Source organism: Hyperolius riggenbachi, chromosome 4 (genome assembly GCF_040937935.1).
Source record: "Hyperolius riggenbachi isolate aHypRig1 chromosome 4, aHypRig1.pri, whole genome shotgun sequence".
In the NCBI taxonomy this organism is placed as follows: domain Eukaryota; kingdom Metazoa; phylum Chordata; class Amphibia; order Anura; family Hyperoliidae; genus Hyperolius; species Hyperolius riggenbachi.
In genome coordinates this window covers 298,512,783-298,532,514 of record NC_090649.1, presented here as the reverse complement: position 1 = coordinate 298,532,514, position 19,732 = coordinate 298,512,783, and the positions used below count along the sequence as shown (strand labels likewise).

The 19,732-nt window shown below is 42.7% G+C and overlaps 1 protein-coding gene across 12 annotated transcripts in view; it reads right to left on the bottom strand.

The window, feature by feature from the left end:
- LAMA2 (laminin subunit alpha 2) overlaps window positions 1-19,732 on the bottom strand; it is a 1,150,433-nt gene that overhangs the window by 309,930 nt on the left and 820,771 nt on the right. For all 12 annotated transcript variants that reach the window (XM_068231524.1, XM_068231529.1, XM_068231525.1 and 9 more), the window contains 2 exons: window positions 17,411-17,522; window positions 849-1,011 (listed from right to left, as the gene is read on the bottom strand). In XM_068231524.1, the coding sequence (XP_068087625.1) occupies window positions 849-1,011; window positions 17,411-17,522 (275 nt within the window). The remainder of the gene's footprint in view (window positions 1-848; window positions 1,012-17,410; window positions 17,523-19,732) is intronic.

Sequence of the window (19,732 nt, the reverse complement as noted above, 5' to 3'; positions counted from 1 at the left end):
CGGAATCGCATCACAAAATGCTGCTAGTGGAAAAGAGCCCGTAGAGACACTTGAGAACTGCAGACAGAATTTACAGTCAACATTAACAACCAAACCTGCTTAGATCAGTGAAACCGTCATATTTATGCAACTGTTGCTGGCTGTACAGATTGCACAAATTTTACATTTGGCTCATGAAAAGTTGCAGTAGTCATAAATACTTATCTTAAAAGACACTCCAGCCAATTGTTTTAATTCCCATTGTTACCAGTCTTGACCCTAATGCTGGGCATACACGGTCAGTTTGTTTCTTATCAGTTAAGCCGCTGATGGCTCAATTGATAATGTCCGACACGTCCGCTCAACCGCGGGGATCGATTCCGCGCTCGATACCCGTGGGCGGACAATATCGGCGAATCCAGCGGCGGAAGATAAGAAGCGCCGGCGGGGACGAGCGGGAATCGATCAGGCCTGTTATAAGTCAAACAACTAGTCGTTTGCCACGTGTACACACACCGAAGGTGTTTCTAGGCTTTTTGTCACCCATGGCAAGAAGTCCTGTGTCAAGTCAACCCCCCCCCCCAAGAAAATAAAAGCTTCTTCCATAGAAAGCATTATCCATTTTCCCAGTCTTGTAATTGTTATGTTTCACTAATACACAAATAATGCATGTGAATGGGAGAAAATCTGATGTTACTCTTTTCACAGTTATTTTCTGTGTTTATCATCATTACGCTAACTCAGAAAAAGCAATGCAGTTGTTATTTTGAGAGTATGGCTATTTATTTTGTGCTCAGATTTACTGATGTACCTCCAAAGTGAAAATCGAGATTGGTAGGTGAGTGTTTTCTTGTAATTACTTTACTTACTTGAGCTCACTGGAGGCTGCATCGTCCTGATTCTTAAACATTTTTCTCCTTAGCTCAGTCATCATCTTGTCAATATCCTTCTGTAACTCCTGGAAGCTCTTGTCCTGAGTCCTGTTCTGAATGCCCAGTGTTTCATTCAGCTTCACAGCCTTGTCATATAAGTCTGAAAAATTCAATTTCACAGGGAGTGTGTTATTATCTGATCAACCATTATAATTTAGGTGAATACAGAGGCCGTGACCTGGGTGATGTAAAACAACTTAATACAATGTACTATTCTCAAATACAACGTAGAACAAGTATGCACAAAGGCCTAAACACTGCAGAGCTCGACTTGTCTATGCTTGGTTTAAAATTATCATTCAAATATAAATCAATAAAGGTTTGTGTGTGCCAAGTAACGGAAAATGACGATAACACGAAAAATGCTTCATTTATTCAAGCAATGTACTCAAGATAAATGTATTCAAGGCCAAACAGCACAAAGCATGCAATAATATGTCAAAACTACATTCAGAGATGTTTCAAGTTGTAAGGAAATCTCTATGACCAGTAGAGATGGCCCGAACCTTCGATTTTCTGTTCGCGAACCCGTTCGTGAACTTCCGCAAAAGTTTGGTTCGCGGGAACTTTCGCGAACCACAATAGACTTCAATGGGGAGGCGAACTTTGAAAACTAGAAACATTTATGCTGGCCACAAAAGTGATGGAAAAGATGTTTCAAGGGGTCTAACACATGGAGGGGGGCATGGCGGAGTGGGGTAGATGCCAAAAGTCCCGGGGAAAAATCTGGATTGGACGCAAAGCAGCATTTTAAGGGCAGAAATCACATTGAATACTAAATTGCAGGCCTAAAGTGCTTTAAATGTGCATGCGTATACATCAATCAGGGGGTGTAATTAGAGTACTGCTTCAAACTGACACACCAAACTCACTGTGTAACGCACCAACAGCTGTTTGTGTTGTGACGGTCGTGCTGGACTGGTGTGTACCATGGCAAGAGTGCAGGCCATGGCGGTTTTCAAGCCCATATGGTCGCCGGGCTGAGGTAGCTGAATGACAGAACAGTGACTGTCCAGCTGATCAAATTTGGTCTGTCCACAATGATGACCTTATTATCTTTGGTGTGCCCCGCCCCCCCCCCCCCAGCCACTCATATAGCCGGCGATCATTGCTTCATTGTGATACGCAAGCCCCTTCACCGCGGCAAGGTAATGATCACGAAGGGGAATTGGCACATGTACATGCCTTTTGTTTTGTTGTTGCAGCTGCAGTGCAGACAGAAAAGTTAGGCAGGCATGTAAACGCACCAGAAAAATTAGTATAGCGGCTGCTGCTAGCAGCGGCCTTAAAGATTCAGGAATCCGCCTGGAGTCCTGGACCCTGTTGGTGGTGGCGGAGAAGGCAGTCAATCGACTTAGTCTTGGGGCAGGCAGTCACACGGCGTGCAGGCAGAGATGCTGTGTGTGGGGACTGACTGCCTCATTCATTTTGATAAAGGTGAGGTACTGAACACTTTTGTGACTTAGGTGACTTCTCTTCTCAGTGACAATGCCTCCAGCTGCGCTGAAGGTCCTTTCTGATAGGACGCTTGAGGCAGGGCAAGACAGACGGTGGATGGCAAATTGGGACAGCTCTAGCCACAGGTCAAGCCTGCGCACCCAGTAGTCCAAGGGTTCATCGCTGCTCACAGTGTCTACATCCACACTTAAGGCCAGGTAGTCGGCTACCTGCTGGTCCAGGTGTTGGTGGAGGGTGGATCCGGAAGCGCCTCGTTGGACTAAAGAATGTCCGCATGTCCGACATCACCATGAGATCGCTGGAGCGTCTTGTCCTTGTCTGCGTGGACATGGGAGAAGGATTACTGGCAGTGGTACCTTTATTCCGTTGTGCTGTGTCATCACCCTTAAACGCACTCTAAAGCATTATTGCCAGCTTGTTCTACAAGTGCTGCATCCTTTCTGCCTTCAGGCGAGTGCTGGGCCTGGCAGTGGCACACACAGTAGGAATTACCAAGGCAGGCTATGCAACACAAGTGTCAGTGGGAAACACAGAAAAAAAATAGATCACAGCAACAAGATTTGCTTTCAAAAGAGCTGTTGAGGGGTGCTTTTTTAGCAATAAGAATCAGCAAGGAGCAAGCTAAGAAGCCTACAAGAGCCTGAGAGTCTGCAGCAGCTATCCCTTCACTAATTACTGCAGACACACAAGTGAGTGAAAAGCCTGACGCTGCCTGCATTTTATATGGGGGGTGGGGGGGGGGCTCCAGGAGGGAGTGTAGCATAATTGGCTACAATGTGCCTACTGACTGTGATGTAGAGAGTCAAAGTTGATCCTCATGATGCACTATGAGGGCGAACCGAACTAACTTCCGGAAAAGTGTGCGGTTCTCCGCGATCGCGAACCCCGGAAGTTCGCCGGGAACCGTTCGCCGGTGAACCGTTCGGGCCGTCTCTAATGACCAGTTCTATACAACCCAGTTTTTCAAATCGGGAAAGAAGGACACCTTTTAAACAAACCTGAATTGAAAATAAACTTTTGAGATAATTTATTGTATGTGTAGTACAGATGATAAAGAAAACATTAGTAGGCAGTAGCACAGAAAAGAGACTCATTTTTATTGATCTTTGATTTTTATATCTTTTTTTTAAGATTGTATCAGACTGTCACAGCTTCAGTCTAAGCTTTGAAGCTGAAAAAGATACAGACGTAATGACCCTTCAAACTTTGCTGCCAAAAAACCTTATTACCTCCCCTTTTCCTGACAGATACCAGCTTTTTAGCTTATATTTACTTTTTTTAGGAAACCAGGATTAATTTAAAACGCTGTCAATGAGTTTGTTTAACTCTTGCTGTACTGGAAAACAGAAAGGGACTTAAAAGTATTTCTTACTGTGGCTACTACTATATGTGTTAATGCTTATCTCATCATGTAATGTCAGGTATGCTTTTAAGCAAAAATACTTAGGATAAGGCTATGCCCCTGCCCCATATGTAGTTTTGCAGAGCATGAAGCATTCAGGAGCAAACACAAATTTTCATTATTCTTTAGATACCTAAAGTAAATAAGCAGTATAATTGTGCATGCCTTTCCATGAGACTTAGGCGCTAAGAGTAATGATGGATCTAGTTCAGAACTGCTGATATGCCCACTTTTCAGCATCTCCTTTCATGTGCCACATACAAGTAGACAATTTTTTTGGGATCATTTTTGATAACCTCTCTGGAGATTCTTAGTGGTGCTTAGTGATGCCATGTCTTCAATAAATCAGGTCCTGAGAATTCTAGGATGTTATTTTAATCATCCTACCCAGGTAAAGGTCAATATTTGTGAGGCAGAAGAAGAGTTTCCATTTTACTAGCTGCATGGTTTGTGATCCTAGATTGTTTTTCACATTGCTTTCTGTCATGGCCAGGTGAGTAAAACTTGGAGAGTTGAATAAGTCTGCTGCCTTGCTCAAACTGGTCCACTGAAATCACACTAGAGGTTACCTCCATTGGTGAAAATAATTGATTAGAAGCAACTTGGCTGGCTGGAGCTAACATAAAGGCTATCCCTATTAGTTGTCTTTCCTCTGGAAATGAGCAAAAAAACTACTCCAATATTTCCATTCAGCTAAAAAAAAACATGTGCAGGAACTAATCCAATATTGTATTAACTGGCAAATGATATATTTACAGCTGCCAACTGAATTACTGGCGTTCACCACCCTGGTGCAAAGAAGTTCCCATACAGGGTGAATTTTCCCTCACCTCGGCCTCCCATATAAAGTAATTTAAACAGAGAATATCTATACTTGACATTTACATGTATTTTGTGAATTTTTGTTATGCCCCGGGCCTTTCAAAGCAGGCATTTCTGCTGAATATTTGAGCTGGAATGTCAGTACACATTCATATACACATTTATACAGAATTTATATACAGGATGAAAAATTATTCAGTAAATTGCAGAGTGCACTATCACGGATAGTAAGTGCAAGCAATCTTGAACTGGTTATACCACACTAAAGTAGTAGTAAAAAAGGAAAATAAAAGTTATGCTTCGTCGTACAGGAAGAAGCAATTTCATGCTCATTTGGAGACTGTATTTATTCAAACATGCTTTAGAATTATTGTACTTAGTAAAAAGCTTTTACTTTAAATCCTGCAAGATAGTCTTTGCACAGCTTCATGAAAGTATAATATGCAGCATAAATATCTAGCCTAAGAAGTACATTTATTTGTTTAGTTTTAGGTACATAGTAAAAACTTGCAGATTAAGCGGAGATCAGGATATTAGATAAAGTATACGAGAGATAAAACACAGTTGTGGAACGTTAAGTGATAATTTGGGTTTCAGAATCTAATTTAAGAATTAATGGCAATAAAAATGTAAAATTAATAAATAATGTGTAGAGTAGTGGCATAATTTTGTTTAGTACTTGTATACCTTGAGAATTCACACAGCTTGCCACCTGAAGTGTACAGCACAAACATAAGAACTATGGAATAATGATAAAACATTAATGCTGCATGACTTTCTTTGGGTTAGATGTTAATTTTTATCTACTCAGGACTTCTCTATACTTCATGATTCCAAAAATATTCGGAAAACCATTTTCAGCTTCCGTGTCCCTCTCACATTAGGTATCATAGTAGTCTGTATTTTCATGTTTATGTACAAATCCAGACTCCTGTTCTCATAAACCACCTCAAGTAAATGACTACAGGAAATAAAAGAGAGCCCTTACACTACAGTGTTTGAGAAGGAGCTGGTTAATATTTTTATGTTACTGGTGCTGACACTGGGTGCTAAAAAAAATGTTTCAAAATATTTTGGAAATGGTCAGTTATATGGAATGAACACTATGTAGAAATGTTGTCAACATAAAAAACAGGTTTTCACTTAACCTCCAAGGCGGTATGATTATTTTCATATTTTAGGGTCTTTTCTGAACATTTCAGACCCTAAAACCAGGAAAAAATCATGCCGCCAAAAGGCCAGGTGACAGCTATCTTACCAGGGTGATTCAGAGCCTTGGTGGAGAGGAAGAAGATTGGCTGCCTGTGTCTGGATCTCCTGGGAGGTGAGTAAAAATGCCTGCTGCACGCCATTACTCTGCATTGAGCTCTCTGTGGCTAGCCTGAGCAAAGCTCAGGGTTACCGCCAGGGAGGTTAAAGGGAACCAGAGAGGAAGCTAGGTAAAAAATAGAGAAACTTTTATACATATGTGGGGCTTCCTCCAGCTCCATAAACCTGGATCGCTCCCATGCCGCCGTCCTCCACTTCCTGTATTGCCGGTACCGGGTCCCGTCACTTCCGGCGGACGCGGCCAAATTTCGGCATGAACAGGGGCTCCCTCCATATCCTTACACATGGCACACGTAAGGCTAAGGAGGGAGCCCCTGTGATGCGGAATATTGGTCGCGTCTGCCCACCAACTGGCCGACTGGTGGAAGTGACGGGACCCAGTACCGGCGGACAGAGGAAGCGCAGGTCGGCGGTGTGGGAGCGATCGAGGCTTATGGGGCTGGAGGAAGCCCCAGGTATGTATAAAACCTTTCCTCCCAACGTTTCTGGTTCCCTTTAAGGATACAACATGAAAAAAATACAATCCACTTTCACAAAAGTGGTAAGTGTGTCAAAAATGTTATTTTTGTGGCATCACTTATCTACATGTGATTATCACACCCTGAAAAAGCTTGCAAAGGGGCAGACATAACGCATAGGTGGGGTCATGTCCCGCAACTGCAATGAGCACTCCTGATTGGCTGCAGCCATGGAACTGTTTCCTGAGCTACGAGTGCATGTCGCTTCCCGCCAAAGAGACACTTGTGGCTGGGTAGAGTGGCTGATGCCAGAGAGAATGACCACAGTTGAACTGCTAGTTGGCAGTGCAGCTAAGAGGGCAGTTGAACCGGAGCAGTGAAATTACCAGTGGCAATCATACTAAGTCCCCTGTGCCGTCGCTGCTAAAGGATCATACACAGTCTTTGTTGATTCAGCTCTGGTGATGCATACAGCTTACTTATTACCAAGTTTTGCACTTCATTGACCCTATCTTACAACTCAGAGGATAATATCGGTAATTGGTGGAACCGGTAGTGTGTGGAGGAAGCATGTATGTCAGTGAAGTGTGGGAGCTCTCCGCAGTTACATACTTTAGATGTTTTTAGGGTGAGCATATAAAAGGCCATGCATATAAAAGCACAGCGTGTTTGCCTTCCCAGTTCAACATTCCAAAACTGCAAGCGTTCTTCTTACATGAAGTTGCAATAGGGTATTGTACCATGTTAGCCATCAGTAAAAGCAAGAAGTTTTGAATCAGGATGAGACCATTTATTGGCTAATTTAAAAGAATAAGAGTAAGCGAGCTAACAGGATTGAAATCCGACGAAGGCTATACAGCTGAAAGCTTGCTTACTCTTATTCTTTTAAGTTAGCCAATAAATGGTATCATCCTGATTCAAAACCTCTTGTTCTTACATGAAACAGCTGTTTGGAGCAACCACCCCATCACCCATCTGTCTAGGCCTCATATAATACAAATGCAACTTCCAGTTTGCTGAGAGCACATTTATGGAATTAATTATACAGCACAGGATAGCAGTAGAGTATTGTACCGTGTTACCCTTTAGATAGCCAGATATGCCTCCCTTCCCCTCATTTAAATAGCCAGATGTACCCCCTATTGTAAGCCAGCTGTGCCCCCCTTGTTCTACAGCTGGTTACACTTCTGCACTCCTCCACAGAGGGAGGGAGAGAAGCAGGAGCACTTTGGGCAGCCAGCGAGCTGCCTCTCACTCACTTGTGAGTGTGGTGGCCATGCTCTGTGCCCCCTTACAGTGCTATGCCGGGGACATGTGTCCCCCCTTGCCCACCCACAGCTACGCCTCTGACCAGTGACAGTGCTTCTGGTTTAATCTTGAGATTGTTCAATGAATGTAGACCCATAATAAACAATTTGGCCCACCGCTTAGGCTGTGTTTTAGACTTTGGCCACTTATGTGACCAAGTTTGACACATATTTGAACTAATCTGATCTTATTTTATTAATCATAATATTTTTACTGTTTTCTGGTCAGCAGAAGTAGAGAAACTCTAATGGGTTTCCTTGCCTATAGACCAGTAATGCAGTCAGTAACTCACGCAATGTCTACTTTTTTACAATGTGACCAGTGAAGGAAATACATCATCCTAAAACAATACGTTTAAAAAGCTTATCAGTTTAGGAGTAGATTAAACCACACATCTTTGTCTAAAGCTTATTTCGAGACTTCACTGCAATCCAAATCTATGCTCTGTTCCTTTGATCTTGCCTTGAAAGCCAAATCCTTGAATTGAGTTAAAGATGCCAGGATTGACTGCCAGGATTGACTGCTTAAGCCATGGCTGCTTAAAGCTCTTAGGATATTGTGTAATATAATAGCTCCACTGTAATAGGTATTTTCAGAAGTTGAGGGAAATGCGCTCTAATCTATTTCATGCTTTATGTGGCTGTACCTGAAAACATGTCTCATGAAGGGTATGGAAATGAATAGCTTTATTTTACACCATGTGATGGTCTTTGAACACAGCAGCCAAACCAGCAATTCCAGGCACACAAATATGTTTTTGGAAATCAGATTATTGACATTCATTCAGAAGTCAATAGACGTTAATTACACTTGAAGGGAATCAGAAGTGAAAATAAACTTATGATATAATGATTTGTATGTAAAGTTCAGCTAAGAAATAGAACATAAGTAGCACAGATATGAGTCTCATATTGTTTCCTGCACAGGAAGAGTTAATAAACTTCAGTTGTTATCTATGCAAAAGAGCTTCTGAGCTCTCCAACCAAGCTTGGTCAGCTACAGTGATGTTTTCTGAAACACTTTTCTCAACCTATCTCTTGCTGTTTCTTGTTTGTTGAATGTTTTACTGCAGGAAAGTTCAAAGGGTCATTAGCTGTGCTCTGTTTCATAGTTTAAAATACAGAGTGTAGTTTGTAAAGTACAAATATCAGAGAATGATGCAATGGTATTAAAAAAAAACCTTTACAACTGAAAATAAAAATATGAGACTCTTTTCTTTGCTACTAATGTTCTATGAATTATCCGTACTACACATTTATTTTTTTTATTTTTTTGCTTCAGTGTCCCTAAGAGATGTTACTGGTATGGATTAAAAAAACATAACACATTTTATTATAATGCTATACATCTAAACATATTAACCACTTGAGGACCGCCCCCAGCCGATGGGCGGCGGCAAAGTCCGGGCCCAAACGACCGCAATACGCCCATCGGCGGAGGCGGCTGCGGGAGTGGCTATGCGGCGATCGCGTCATTCGTGACGCGATCAGCCGCTGGGGACTCGCTCCGCCCACCGCTCGTAGTAACCCGCCGGCCGTTCGGAAGCGCCGGCGGGTTACTAGCACCCGGATCGCCGCTGCACATATGTATAATAGTCTTTGTAATGTATACAAAGCCTATTATACTGGCTGCCTCCTGCCCTGGTGGTCCCAGTGTCCGAGGGACCACCAGGGCAGGCTGCAGCCACCCTAGTCTGCACCCAAGCACACTGATTCCCCCCCCCCCTGCCCCCTGATCGCCCAGAGCACCCCTCAGACCCCCCCCTGCCCACCCCCCAGACCACTGTTTGCACCCAGTCACCCCCCTAATCACCCATCAATCACTTCCTGTCACTATCTGTCAACGCTATTTTTTTTTTATCCCCCCCCCTGCCCACTGCCCCCTCCTGATCACCCCCCACCCCTCAGATTCTCCCCAGACCCCCCTCCCCCCCAGACCCCCCCCCCGTGTACTGTATGCATCTATCCCCCCTGATCACCTGTCAATCACCTGTCAATCACCCATCAATCACCCGTCAATCACCCGTCAATCACCCCCTGTCACTGCTACCCATCAATCAGCCCCTAACCTGCCCCTTGCGGGCAATCTGATCACCCACCCACACCAATAGATCGCCCGCAGATCCGACATCAGATCACCTCCCAAGTGCAGTGTTTACATCTCTTCTCTCCTCTAAACACCCACTAATTACCCATCAATCACCCATCAATCACCCCCTATCACCACCTGTCACTGTTACCCATCAGATTAGACCCTAATCTACCCCTTGCGGGCACCCAATCACCCACCCACACGCTCAGATTGCCCTCAGACCCCCCCTTATCAATTCGCCAGTGCAATATTTACATCTGTTATTCCCTGTAATAACCCACTGATCACCTGTCAATCACCTATCAATCACCCCCTGTCACTGCCACCCATCAATCACCCCCTGTCACTGCCACCAATCAATCAGCCCCTAACCTGCCCCTTGCGGGCAATCTGATCACCCACCCACACCAATAGATCGCCCGCAGATCCGACATCAGATCACCTCCCATGTGCAGTGTATACATCTCTTCTCTCCTCTAAACACCCACTAATTACCCATCAATCACCCCCTATCACCACCTGTCACTGTTACCCATCAGATTAGACCCTAATCTGCCCCTTGCGGGCACCCAATCACCCGCCCACACGCTCAGATTGCCCTCAGACCCCCCCTTATCAATTCGCCAGTGCAATATTTACATCTGTTATTCCCTGTAATAACCCACTGATCACCTGTCAATCACCTATCAATCACCCCCTGTCACTGCCACCCATCAATCACCCCCTGTCACTGCCACCCATCAATCAGCCCCTAACCTGCCCCTTGCGGGCAATCTGATCACCCACCCACATCAATAGATCGCCCGCAGATCCGACATCAGATCACCTCCCAAGTGCAGTGTTTACATCTCTTCTCTCCTCTAAACACCCACTAATTACCCATCAATCACCCCCTATCACCACCTGTCACGGTTACCCATCAGATTAGACCCTAATCTGCCCCTTGCGGGCACCCAATCACCCGCCTACACGCTCAGATTGCCCTGATCACCTCGCTAGTGCATTGCTTGCATCTATTTCCCCGCTCTAATCACACCTTGAGACACCCATCAATCACCTCCTGTCACCCCCTAGCACACCTACCCATCAGATCAGGCCCTAATTTGCCCTGTGTGGGCTCCTGATCACTCGGCCAAACCCTCAGATCCCCCTCAGACCCCCTTCCGATCACCTCCCCAGTGCATTGATTGCATCTATTTTCCCCTCTAACCGCCCCCTGAGACACCCATCAATCACCTCCTGTCACCCCCCTAGCACTCCTATCCATCAGATCAGGCCCAAAACATCCTGTCATCTAAGAGGCCACCCTGCTTATGACCAGTTCCACAAAATTTTCCCCCTCATAGACCACCTGTCATCAAAATTTGCAGATGCTTATACCCCTGAACAGTCATTTTGAGAAATTTGGTTTCCAGACTACTCACAGTTTTGGGCCTGTAAAATGCCAGGGCAGTATAGGAACCCCACAAGTGACCCCATTTTAGAAAGAAGACACCCCAAGGTATTCTGTTAGGTGTATGATGAGTTCATAGAAGATTTTATTTTTTGTCAAAAGTTAGCGGAAATTGGATTTTTATTGTTTTTTTCACAAAGTGTCATTTTTCACTAACTCGTGACAAAAAATAAAATCTTCTATGAACTCACCATACCCCTAACGGAATACCTTGGGGTGTCTTCTTTCTAAAATGGGGTCACTTGTGGGATTCCTATAGTGCCCTGGCATTTTAGGGGCCCTAAACCGTGAGGAGTAGTCTAGAAAACAAATGCCTCAAAATGACCTGTGAATAGGACGTTGGGCCCCTTAGCGCACCTAGGCTGCAAAAAAGTGTCACACATGTGGTATCGCCATACTCAGGAGAAGTAGTATAATGTGTTTTGTGGTGTATTTTTACACATACCCATGCTGGGTGGGAGAAATCTCTCTGTAAATGGACAATTGTGTGTAAAAAAAATCAAAAATGTGTCATTTACAGAGATATTTCTCCCACCCAGCATGGTTATATGTAAAAATACACCACAAAACACATTATACTACTTCTTCTGAGTACGCCGATACCACATGTGTGACACTTTTTTGCAGCCTAACTGTGCTAAGGGGCCCAAAGTCCAATGAGTACCTTTAGGATTTCACAGGTCATTTTGAGACATTTGGGTTCAAGACTACTCCTCACGGTTTAGGGCCCCTAAAATGCCAGGGCAGTATAGGAACCCCACAAGTGACCCCATTTTAGAAAGAAGACACCCCAAGGTATTCTGTTAGGTGTATGATGAGTTCATAGAAGATTTTATTTTTTGTCACAAGTTAGCGGAAATTGATATGTATTGTTTTTTTTTTCACAAAGTGTCATTTTCCGCTAACTTGTGACAAAAAAAAAATCTTCTATGAACTCACCATACTCCTAACAGAATACCTTGGGGTGTCTTCTTTCTAAAATGGGGTCACTTGTGGGGTTCCTATACTGCCCTGGTATTTTAGGGGCCCTAAACCGTGAGCAGTAGTCTAGAATCCAAATGCCTCAAAATGACCTGTGAATAGGACGTTAGGCCCCTTAGCGCACCTAGGTTGCAAAAAAGTGTCACACATGTGGTATTGCCGTACTCAGAAGAAGTAGTATATTGTGTTTTGGGGTGTATTTTTACACATACCCATGCTAGGTGGGAGAGATCTCTCTGTAAATGGACAATTGTGTGTAAAAAAAATCAAACAATTGTCATTCACAGAGATATTTCTCCCACCCAGCATGGGTATGTGTAAAAATACACCCCAAAACACATTATACTACTTCTCCTGAGTACGGCGGTACCACATGTGTGGCACTTTTTTGCACCCTAAGTGCGCTAAGAGGCCCAAAGTCCAATGAGTACCTTTAGGATTTCACAGGTCATTTTGCGACATTTGGTTTCAAGACTACTCCTCACGGTTTAGGGCCCCTAAAATGCCAGGGCAGTATAGGAACCCCACAAATGACCCCATTTTAGAAAGAAGACACCCCAAGGTATTCCGTTAAGAGTATGGTGAGTTCATAGAAGATTTTATTTTTTGTCACAAGTTAGCGGAAAATGACACTTTGTGAAAAAAAACAATTAAAATCAATTTCCGCTAACTTGTGACAAAAAAAAAAAATCTTCTATGAACTCACCATCCTCCTAACGGAATACCTTGGGGTGTCTTCTTTCTAAAATGGGGTAATTTGTGGGGTTCCTATACTGTCCTGGCATTTTAGGGGCCCTAAACCGTGAGGCGTAGTCTTGAAACGAAATTTCTCAAAATGACCTGTGAAATCCTAAAAGATAGAAGACCGAGAGCCCAATATAGTGTAATATGTATAAGTAAGATTGGAGGTATAAATGACTTGTAAGAATTATACTCACAAACCGGGGTTGCCAAGAAAGCAACCACTGTAAAGGCAGGTGGGGAGAACAAGCCTGTCCCCACTCAGGAGTAAAACGTCGCTCTCTGCGGATAGAGAATTTTTAGGGTGGGTCACCCTTCCACCAAGGGTGGACTTCTGAATGCTTGCAGGTGTACAGAGGCGCCGGGAGTATAAAAATGGCTAAAATGTTTAAAATGTTTAGGTTGCGGCAGTGGACCGGCTAACCACAAACTGACAACAAGGCTGTTGATTTTTCAAAAATAAATATACATAATTTATTCGATTGCTCCTAATAAAGTCGCAACGCGTTTCACGGGCAAAGAGACCCGCTTCTTCAGGCAATAAAGACAGGAGCAACAACACAGCGTCTGGTCTGGTTGATGCTTGGCACCTCGAGGAGGTGCCAAGCATCAACCAGACCAGACGCTGTGTTGTTGCTCCTGTCTTTATTGCCTGAAGAAGCGGGTCTCTTTGCCCGTGAAACGCGTTGCGACTTTATTGGGAGCAATCGAATAAATTATGTATATTTATTTTTGAAAAATCAACAGCCTTGTTGTCAGTTTGTGGTTAGCCGGTCCACCGCCGCAACCTAAACATTTTAAACATTTTAGCCATTTTTATACTCCCGGCGCCTCTGTACACCTGCAAGCATTGTGAAATCCTAAAGGTACTCATTGAACTTTGGGCCCCTTAGCGCAGTTAGGGTGCAAAAAAGTGCCACACATGTGGTATCGCCGTACTCAGGAGAAGTAGTATAAAGTGTTTTGGGGTGTATTTTTCCACATACCCATGCTGAGTGGGAGAAATATCTCTATAAATAGACAATTGTGTGTAAAAAAAATAAAACAATTGTCATTTACGGAGATATTTCTCCCACCCAGCATGGGTATGTGTAAAAATACACCCCAAAACACATTATACTACTTCTCCTGAGTACGGCAATACCACATGTATGGCACTTTTTTGCAGCCTAACTGCGCTAAGGGGCTAAAAGTCCAATGAGCATCTTTAGGCTTTACAGGGGTGCTTACAATTAGGCACCCCCCAAAATGCCAGGACAGTGAACACACCCCACAAATGACCCCATTTTGGAAAGTAGACACTTCAAGGTATTCAGAGAGGAGCATAGTGAGTCCGTGGCAGATTTCAATTTTTTTTTGTCGCAAGTTAGAAGAAATGGAAACTTTTTTTTTTCTTTTTTTTGTCAGAAAGTGTCATTTTCCGCTAACTTGTGACAAAAAATAAAATCTTCTATGAACTCACCATGCCTCTCACTGAATACTTTGGGATGTCTTCTTTCCAAAATGGGGTCATTTGGGGGGTATTTGTACTATCCTGGAATTTTAGCCCCTCATGAAACCTGACAGGTGCGCAGAAAAGTCAGAGATGCTTGAAATGGGAAAATTCACTTTTGGCACCATAGTTTGTAAACGCTATAACTTTTACCCAATCCAATAAATATACACTGAATGGTTTTTTTTTATCAAAGACATGTAGCAGAATAACTTTCGCGCTCAAATGTATAGGAAATTTTACTTTATTTGAAAAATGTCAGCACAGCAAGTTAAAAAAGTCATTTTTTTGCCAAAATTCATGTCCTTTTTGATGAATATAATAAAAACTAAAACTCGCAGCAGCAATCAAATAGCAGCAAAAGAAAGCTGTATTAGTGACAAGAAAAGGAGGTAAAATTCCTTTAGGTGGTAGGTTGTATGACCGAGCAATAAACCGTGAAAGCTGCAGTGGTCTGAATGGAGAAAAAGGCTCTGGTCCTTAAGGGGCGAAAAGACTGTGGTCCTTAAGTGGTTAATATACATGCACAGTGTTTATACTTATGAATGTACAGTATTTGTGTGAAAAGAAGCACCATATAACAGAACAAACATTATGGAAGGTAATTAACATTCAAAATAAACTAATAGCTGAGATATCAATTTCCATAATTAAAGCTCAAGAACAGATTATACATATAAAAAGTTATTTAGACAATCTACAATATAAGCACATTATAAAAAATCACAAAACAAGCCATACAATGAACTTATTTTATGTGCCATTCTTCCTGGAAATACTCAGCATATCAAAGTGTAGTGTACACCCTCAGGCAATCATTTGAAAACAAATCTAAAACAATGTAGTGTCCAGTCCACATGGAATATGCCAAATGTTTAAATGTGAATCAAAGAGACAGGTATTAAATTAACTTAATATTAATGGCATTAGGCAGAAAAGTGTTTGCTGCAATAATAAGTGATAAGATCCCCATGAATGTCCAGTCTTATTTATCTATAACAGACATAATTGCATTTCAACACAGTGACCCAAATGTGTAAGCATAGGCAAACGCAGGGGGGATTACAGGTGCCCAGAATCCCCCCTCAGACCAGGGCAGGTGCAGTGTCTGGGGACAGGCAAAAGTTGAGACACCAGAATATCTGCAGGCATCCTGCAGCTAACAGCACTGCCCCCTTTCTTTCTCTGCTATAGTTGCCTTTGGATGTACAGAGCATGGAGCAGCTCGGGGGCACTTAACAGAGTACAGAGCTAGGTATGAGCACAGCCCTGTGCCCTGCTGTGTGAGTGCTTTACTTTCCCCTTCATTAGCAATGTCGCCTGTCCTCATTATTATTTGTATCCATACTGCTCCTGATTGATCCTGTTGTTGATTGGGAGTAGATCGGACATGTCTAAAATAATCCTTAGATCCTGTCAGTCGGACGAGAAATTGCATTATGTGTACCCAGCATGATGTCCTACCATATTAATATACTGTATTGTGCGTGGCTGAGGGAGACCTTTTAGGAATCCTCCCCTTAAAAATCCTGGGTTTGCCCCTGGTAAGGGCAAAGGACCCCATGCCACAATTCCTCCCTTAGTGTGGCAATGATCAAGCACTAGGCAAATGACAGTGTAAAGCAAAATGTATGGCTATCCTACTTTTCCAGGTGTGGTCAGCGCTACTACTGCCCCAGTGCATGGCTTCTTTAAAGTGAACCTGAACCGTGTAAAATTATTTAAAATAAACACATGATGTATCTCCATGAATATTACATACTTTCCTCTCTGTGTCAGAACTGAAATATAGTAATTTAAGTTGCTGTCAGTTATAACTGAAAGGACAGCTGATGAGCAAGGTAATGTCTATGTTTCCCCATGACTCAAGTGAGCGATATTTCAGTTTAACATTGTGCTGACCAGAAAGCAATTATAAGGTAATGGCCATTTTCAAAATGGAGGACCGAGAATGCCATTGCTCACAGTGGATAAAAAGGGCACAGGAGAGGAGAAAGAGATTGGTAAGTAGACTGCATGGGAGGTAAGTATGATGTGTTTATGTTTTTCTTGTTACTTTAAATTTTTAATTCAGGTTTGCTTTAACTGGTTACTGCACAGCATGCAGTATATCTACCCCCTGCAAGGACTTCATCTGAAGCACCAGGGACATAGAAATTTGTCTACTGTCTGCTATGTGCATGTCTACTGTCTGCTGAGCGTGTTACCACTCACTCCCGTCCACGTTTTCATCGCTGCCTGTTATTGCACAGATCAATGAATGGGAATGCAGTTCAAAGATGTCTGATACAAAAGCCACCACAAGCTTGTTTAAAATACAATGGGTGACCTCTTTCTTTTGTTTTGGGGTGATCTGGGTTTCTTAAAGTGTTTCCCTGACCCCCTAATGGCTACTGTTAAAGATGATTGAGCCCAGTTTTGCAAAATGCAAAAGTGTCCCGGCGTGAACGGGTGCCCAGGCTGCTGCACTTGTGTCACCCTTTCTTCTCTTTCTGACATTTCTACCTTCACAACCAGTACTTGGCTATATAAGAACCAAATGCTAGCACCAAAACTTAAAAAAGTCCAACTGGGATGCAAACTTGCAAGGGAAACTGAAGCTGTGCACAAATGCAAAATAATTGTTGATGCACAAATGCTGCAGCATAAGTACCACACCACCATACAACTTATCCCTTCTTCCCAAAAGTTCTGTGCAAAAGTTTTAGACAGATGTAGAAAAATGCTGAAAAGTGAAAAAAAAATGCTTCTATGGGTAGAAGCATATGGTAAGTGCAGGCAGAATTCTAAAATGGTTGAAGGATTTGGGGTGGGAGGGAGATGACACTTTTATACAAGCTGTACACTTACTACTTTGTATTGTGTCAAAGTGTGTAATATGTTCCGGGTTGTCCCATGAAAGGATGTAATAAAAATGTGAGAGTGTTTTTATTTTTCACTGAACTGAAACAGGACAAATCTTACCTTTTGATGACTGCAGGGTATCCTTCACAAAATCTTTCAGTTGCTTTGCCCTCTCATTTGTCCTTTCAGCATCTTTCCCGGTCTGTTCTCCATCCGCAGATACTTTTGCAGCCTATCAATCGTTAGAGAGAGAGAAGGAAAGGAAAACCAATTTTAGTAATAGGTTTTTCAGTGGATGCATAGCGGATTTCACAATGCAACTCCCTGATGACCTTTATATGTATATATACTTTACTTCAGAGTCAAAAGAAATCAATACAATATTGATCATATCAGCTGGAAATTAAATATGATGCACAGGTTAACAAATAAATTGCATTAGCTTCCCATTAACTAAATATAGGAAGTTTCTATTTCAGGTCAGCTCAGTGTACTTGGAAAAAAAAACACTAATAACAAAAGGTGAGCTGAAATGAGCTATTGAAGGATTATTTAAAGCACTAAGCAGAAACATTTAGAAAGAGGAAACAGATGGAATTAAGTTTAATTTGTCCATTGATTGTAACGTATCTGGCATCGTCTGTGAGCCTTCTCCCTCAGGCAAGTTTGCACAAAGGAATGGTTCATCTCCGTAAAACATACTCTGGAAAGATATCCTAAATCAATATGTGAATTCTGATTAAAACATTCTTCCTTGATTTAATATACAACCCATTGACTGGGAATAAGTGGCAGTTAGACCTGATGTACTATGTAGAATACAAATACTTTACTGAACTACTATACTTTACATGTGTATCGGAATGTTTTGTAGCAAGCATGTTACACATGTTTATGGTTTATACTGCAAGTATTGAGTTATTATCTTGTTTAAATGTTTTCTCTAAAATAATAAAGTTAATCCTTTCCACTCCTATGTCAGACTATGTCCAACATTAGCCTTTTTCTGCATAGGCCCAATGTCGGACATAGTTTGACATAGGAAAACTGGCTGCTGGTAGATGGGGCTGTTGCTGGATAAAATCGGGCACAGTGTAATTTTCTTCAGATCAAAGTGTCGGACTAAAATCTGACACTTTTTGTTTATTTTTATTTGTTGACAGAGCAGGAACAAGGTCCTCCAGCAGCCAAGGCTGAGACACCAAAGTGCGCCCCCACATCCCTGCCACCCCAGCCATCACACACTGATTGTTATTATAGTAAGAGGTGCCCCATGGACCCTAACTCCCAATACCTTAATCTCTAGTTATTTGGCTTTGCAGTCCATGCCATGTATACTCTTTTCTAATTTTTTTTCTGCTTCAAACACAATAGGGGAATGATGGCTGAGTGAGTTTTGTGCCTCCTCCTACACTGAACCCTAAGCCTGGAGCCTCTCTCGCCCCTGCCTCGGCCCGGCCCTGCTTGTTGATCACTGTGAATGGCTCACAGTGATTACAGGGTCAGGCAATTCACTTTTTTTCTTGAGTTTTCTCCTAGGTGATATTTTTCACGCCTTGCAATAAAATGCCTTTTAAACCACCAGCAAGTAAGAAAATACTGAAAAAAAATTTGATAATACTTTTTTCAGCTACTTTTGTATACGTTTTCAATTGTAAAATGCTGAAAAGTAATTTTAGAGAGAGAAGAGAAGATGAAAATGATCTCCTAGGAGAACATTTAGGAGAAAAAGTGAATTGCATATGGGCCTATAACTCTATTCTTCCCATTATAAAGAGGCATTTTTTTTCTGCCCAATAAGGTGATACCTTGTTTAATGACAAGTGATAGGAGACCAATTTGCACTAGTGTGACTTCTTCGGAGGGCATAATTGTTTTCTGCTCAAATGGTGAGCAGGACACTTCACTATAGCATATTAACCTTTTCCACTCCATTTTCATAATCACTCACACCTCCCCAAGCACTTACTTTTTTTTTGTTGGGGGGATGTGGGTGATCATAAAAATGCAGCTGCAGTGGTGATCTTGAGGGTCTGTACCTCCTCAGTTTAGAGCAGGGATGTCAAACTGATCCTTCGAGGGCCGAGGTCCTCACACATTTTTGACATAGCTCAAATTAATTGATTGGTCTGAATCATGAAAGGTGTGGTCCATAAGGTAGAACACATTCCTCCCTTTCACAGTCCATCCTAAACACTGGCATGGATCTGGCCCTCCAGGCCTGGCGTTCGACACCTGTGGTCTAGATTGAGGAGGTGACCCAGCTTTGGGGGGAGGGGTGGGGGTTAATTTGTGTGCTGTAGCTCCACCCCTTGTACTGGCACCATTTTCTTTTATTATGCAGTGTTTCATAGTGCTGGAGGGGATCAAAGTGTTGGACTTTGTCTGATACTTTGATCCACATAGGTTGATGCCATGCTAGACTAGATCCAGCAATGACAC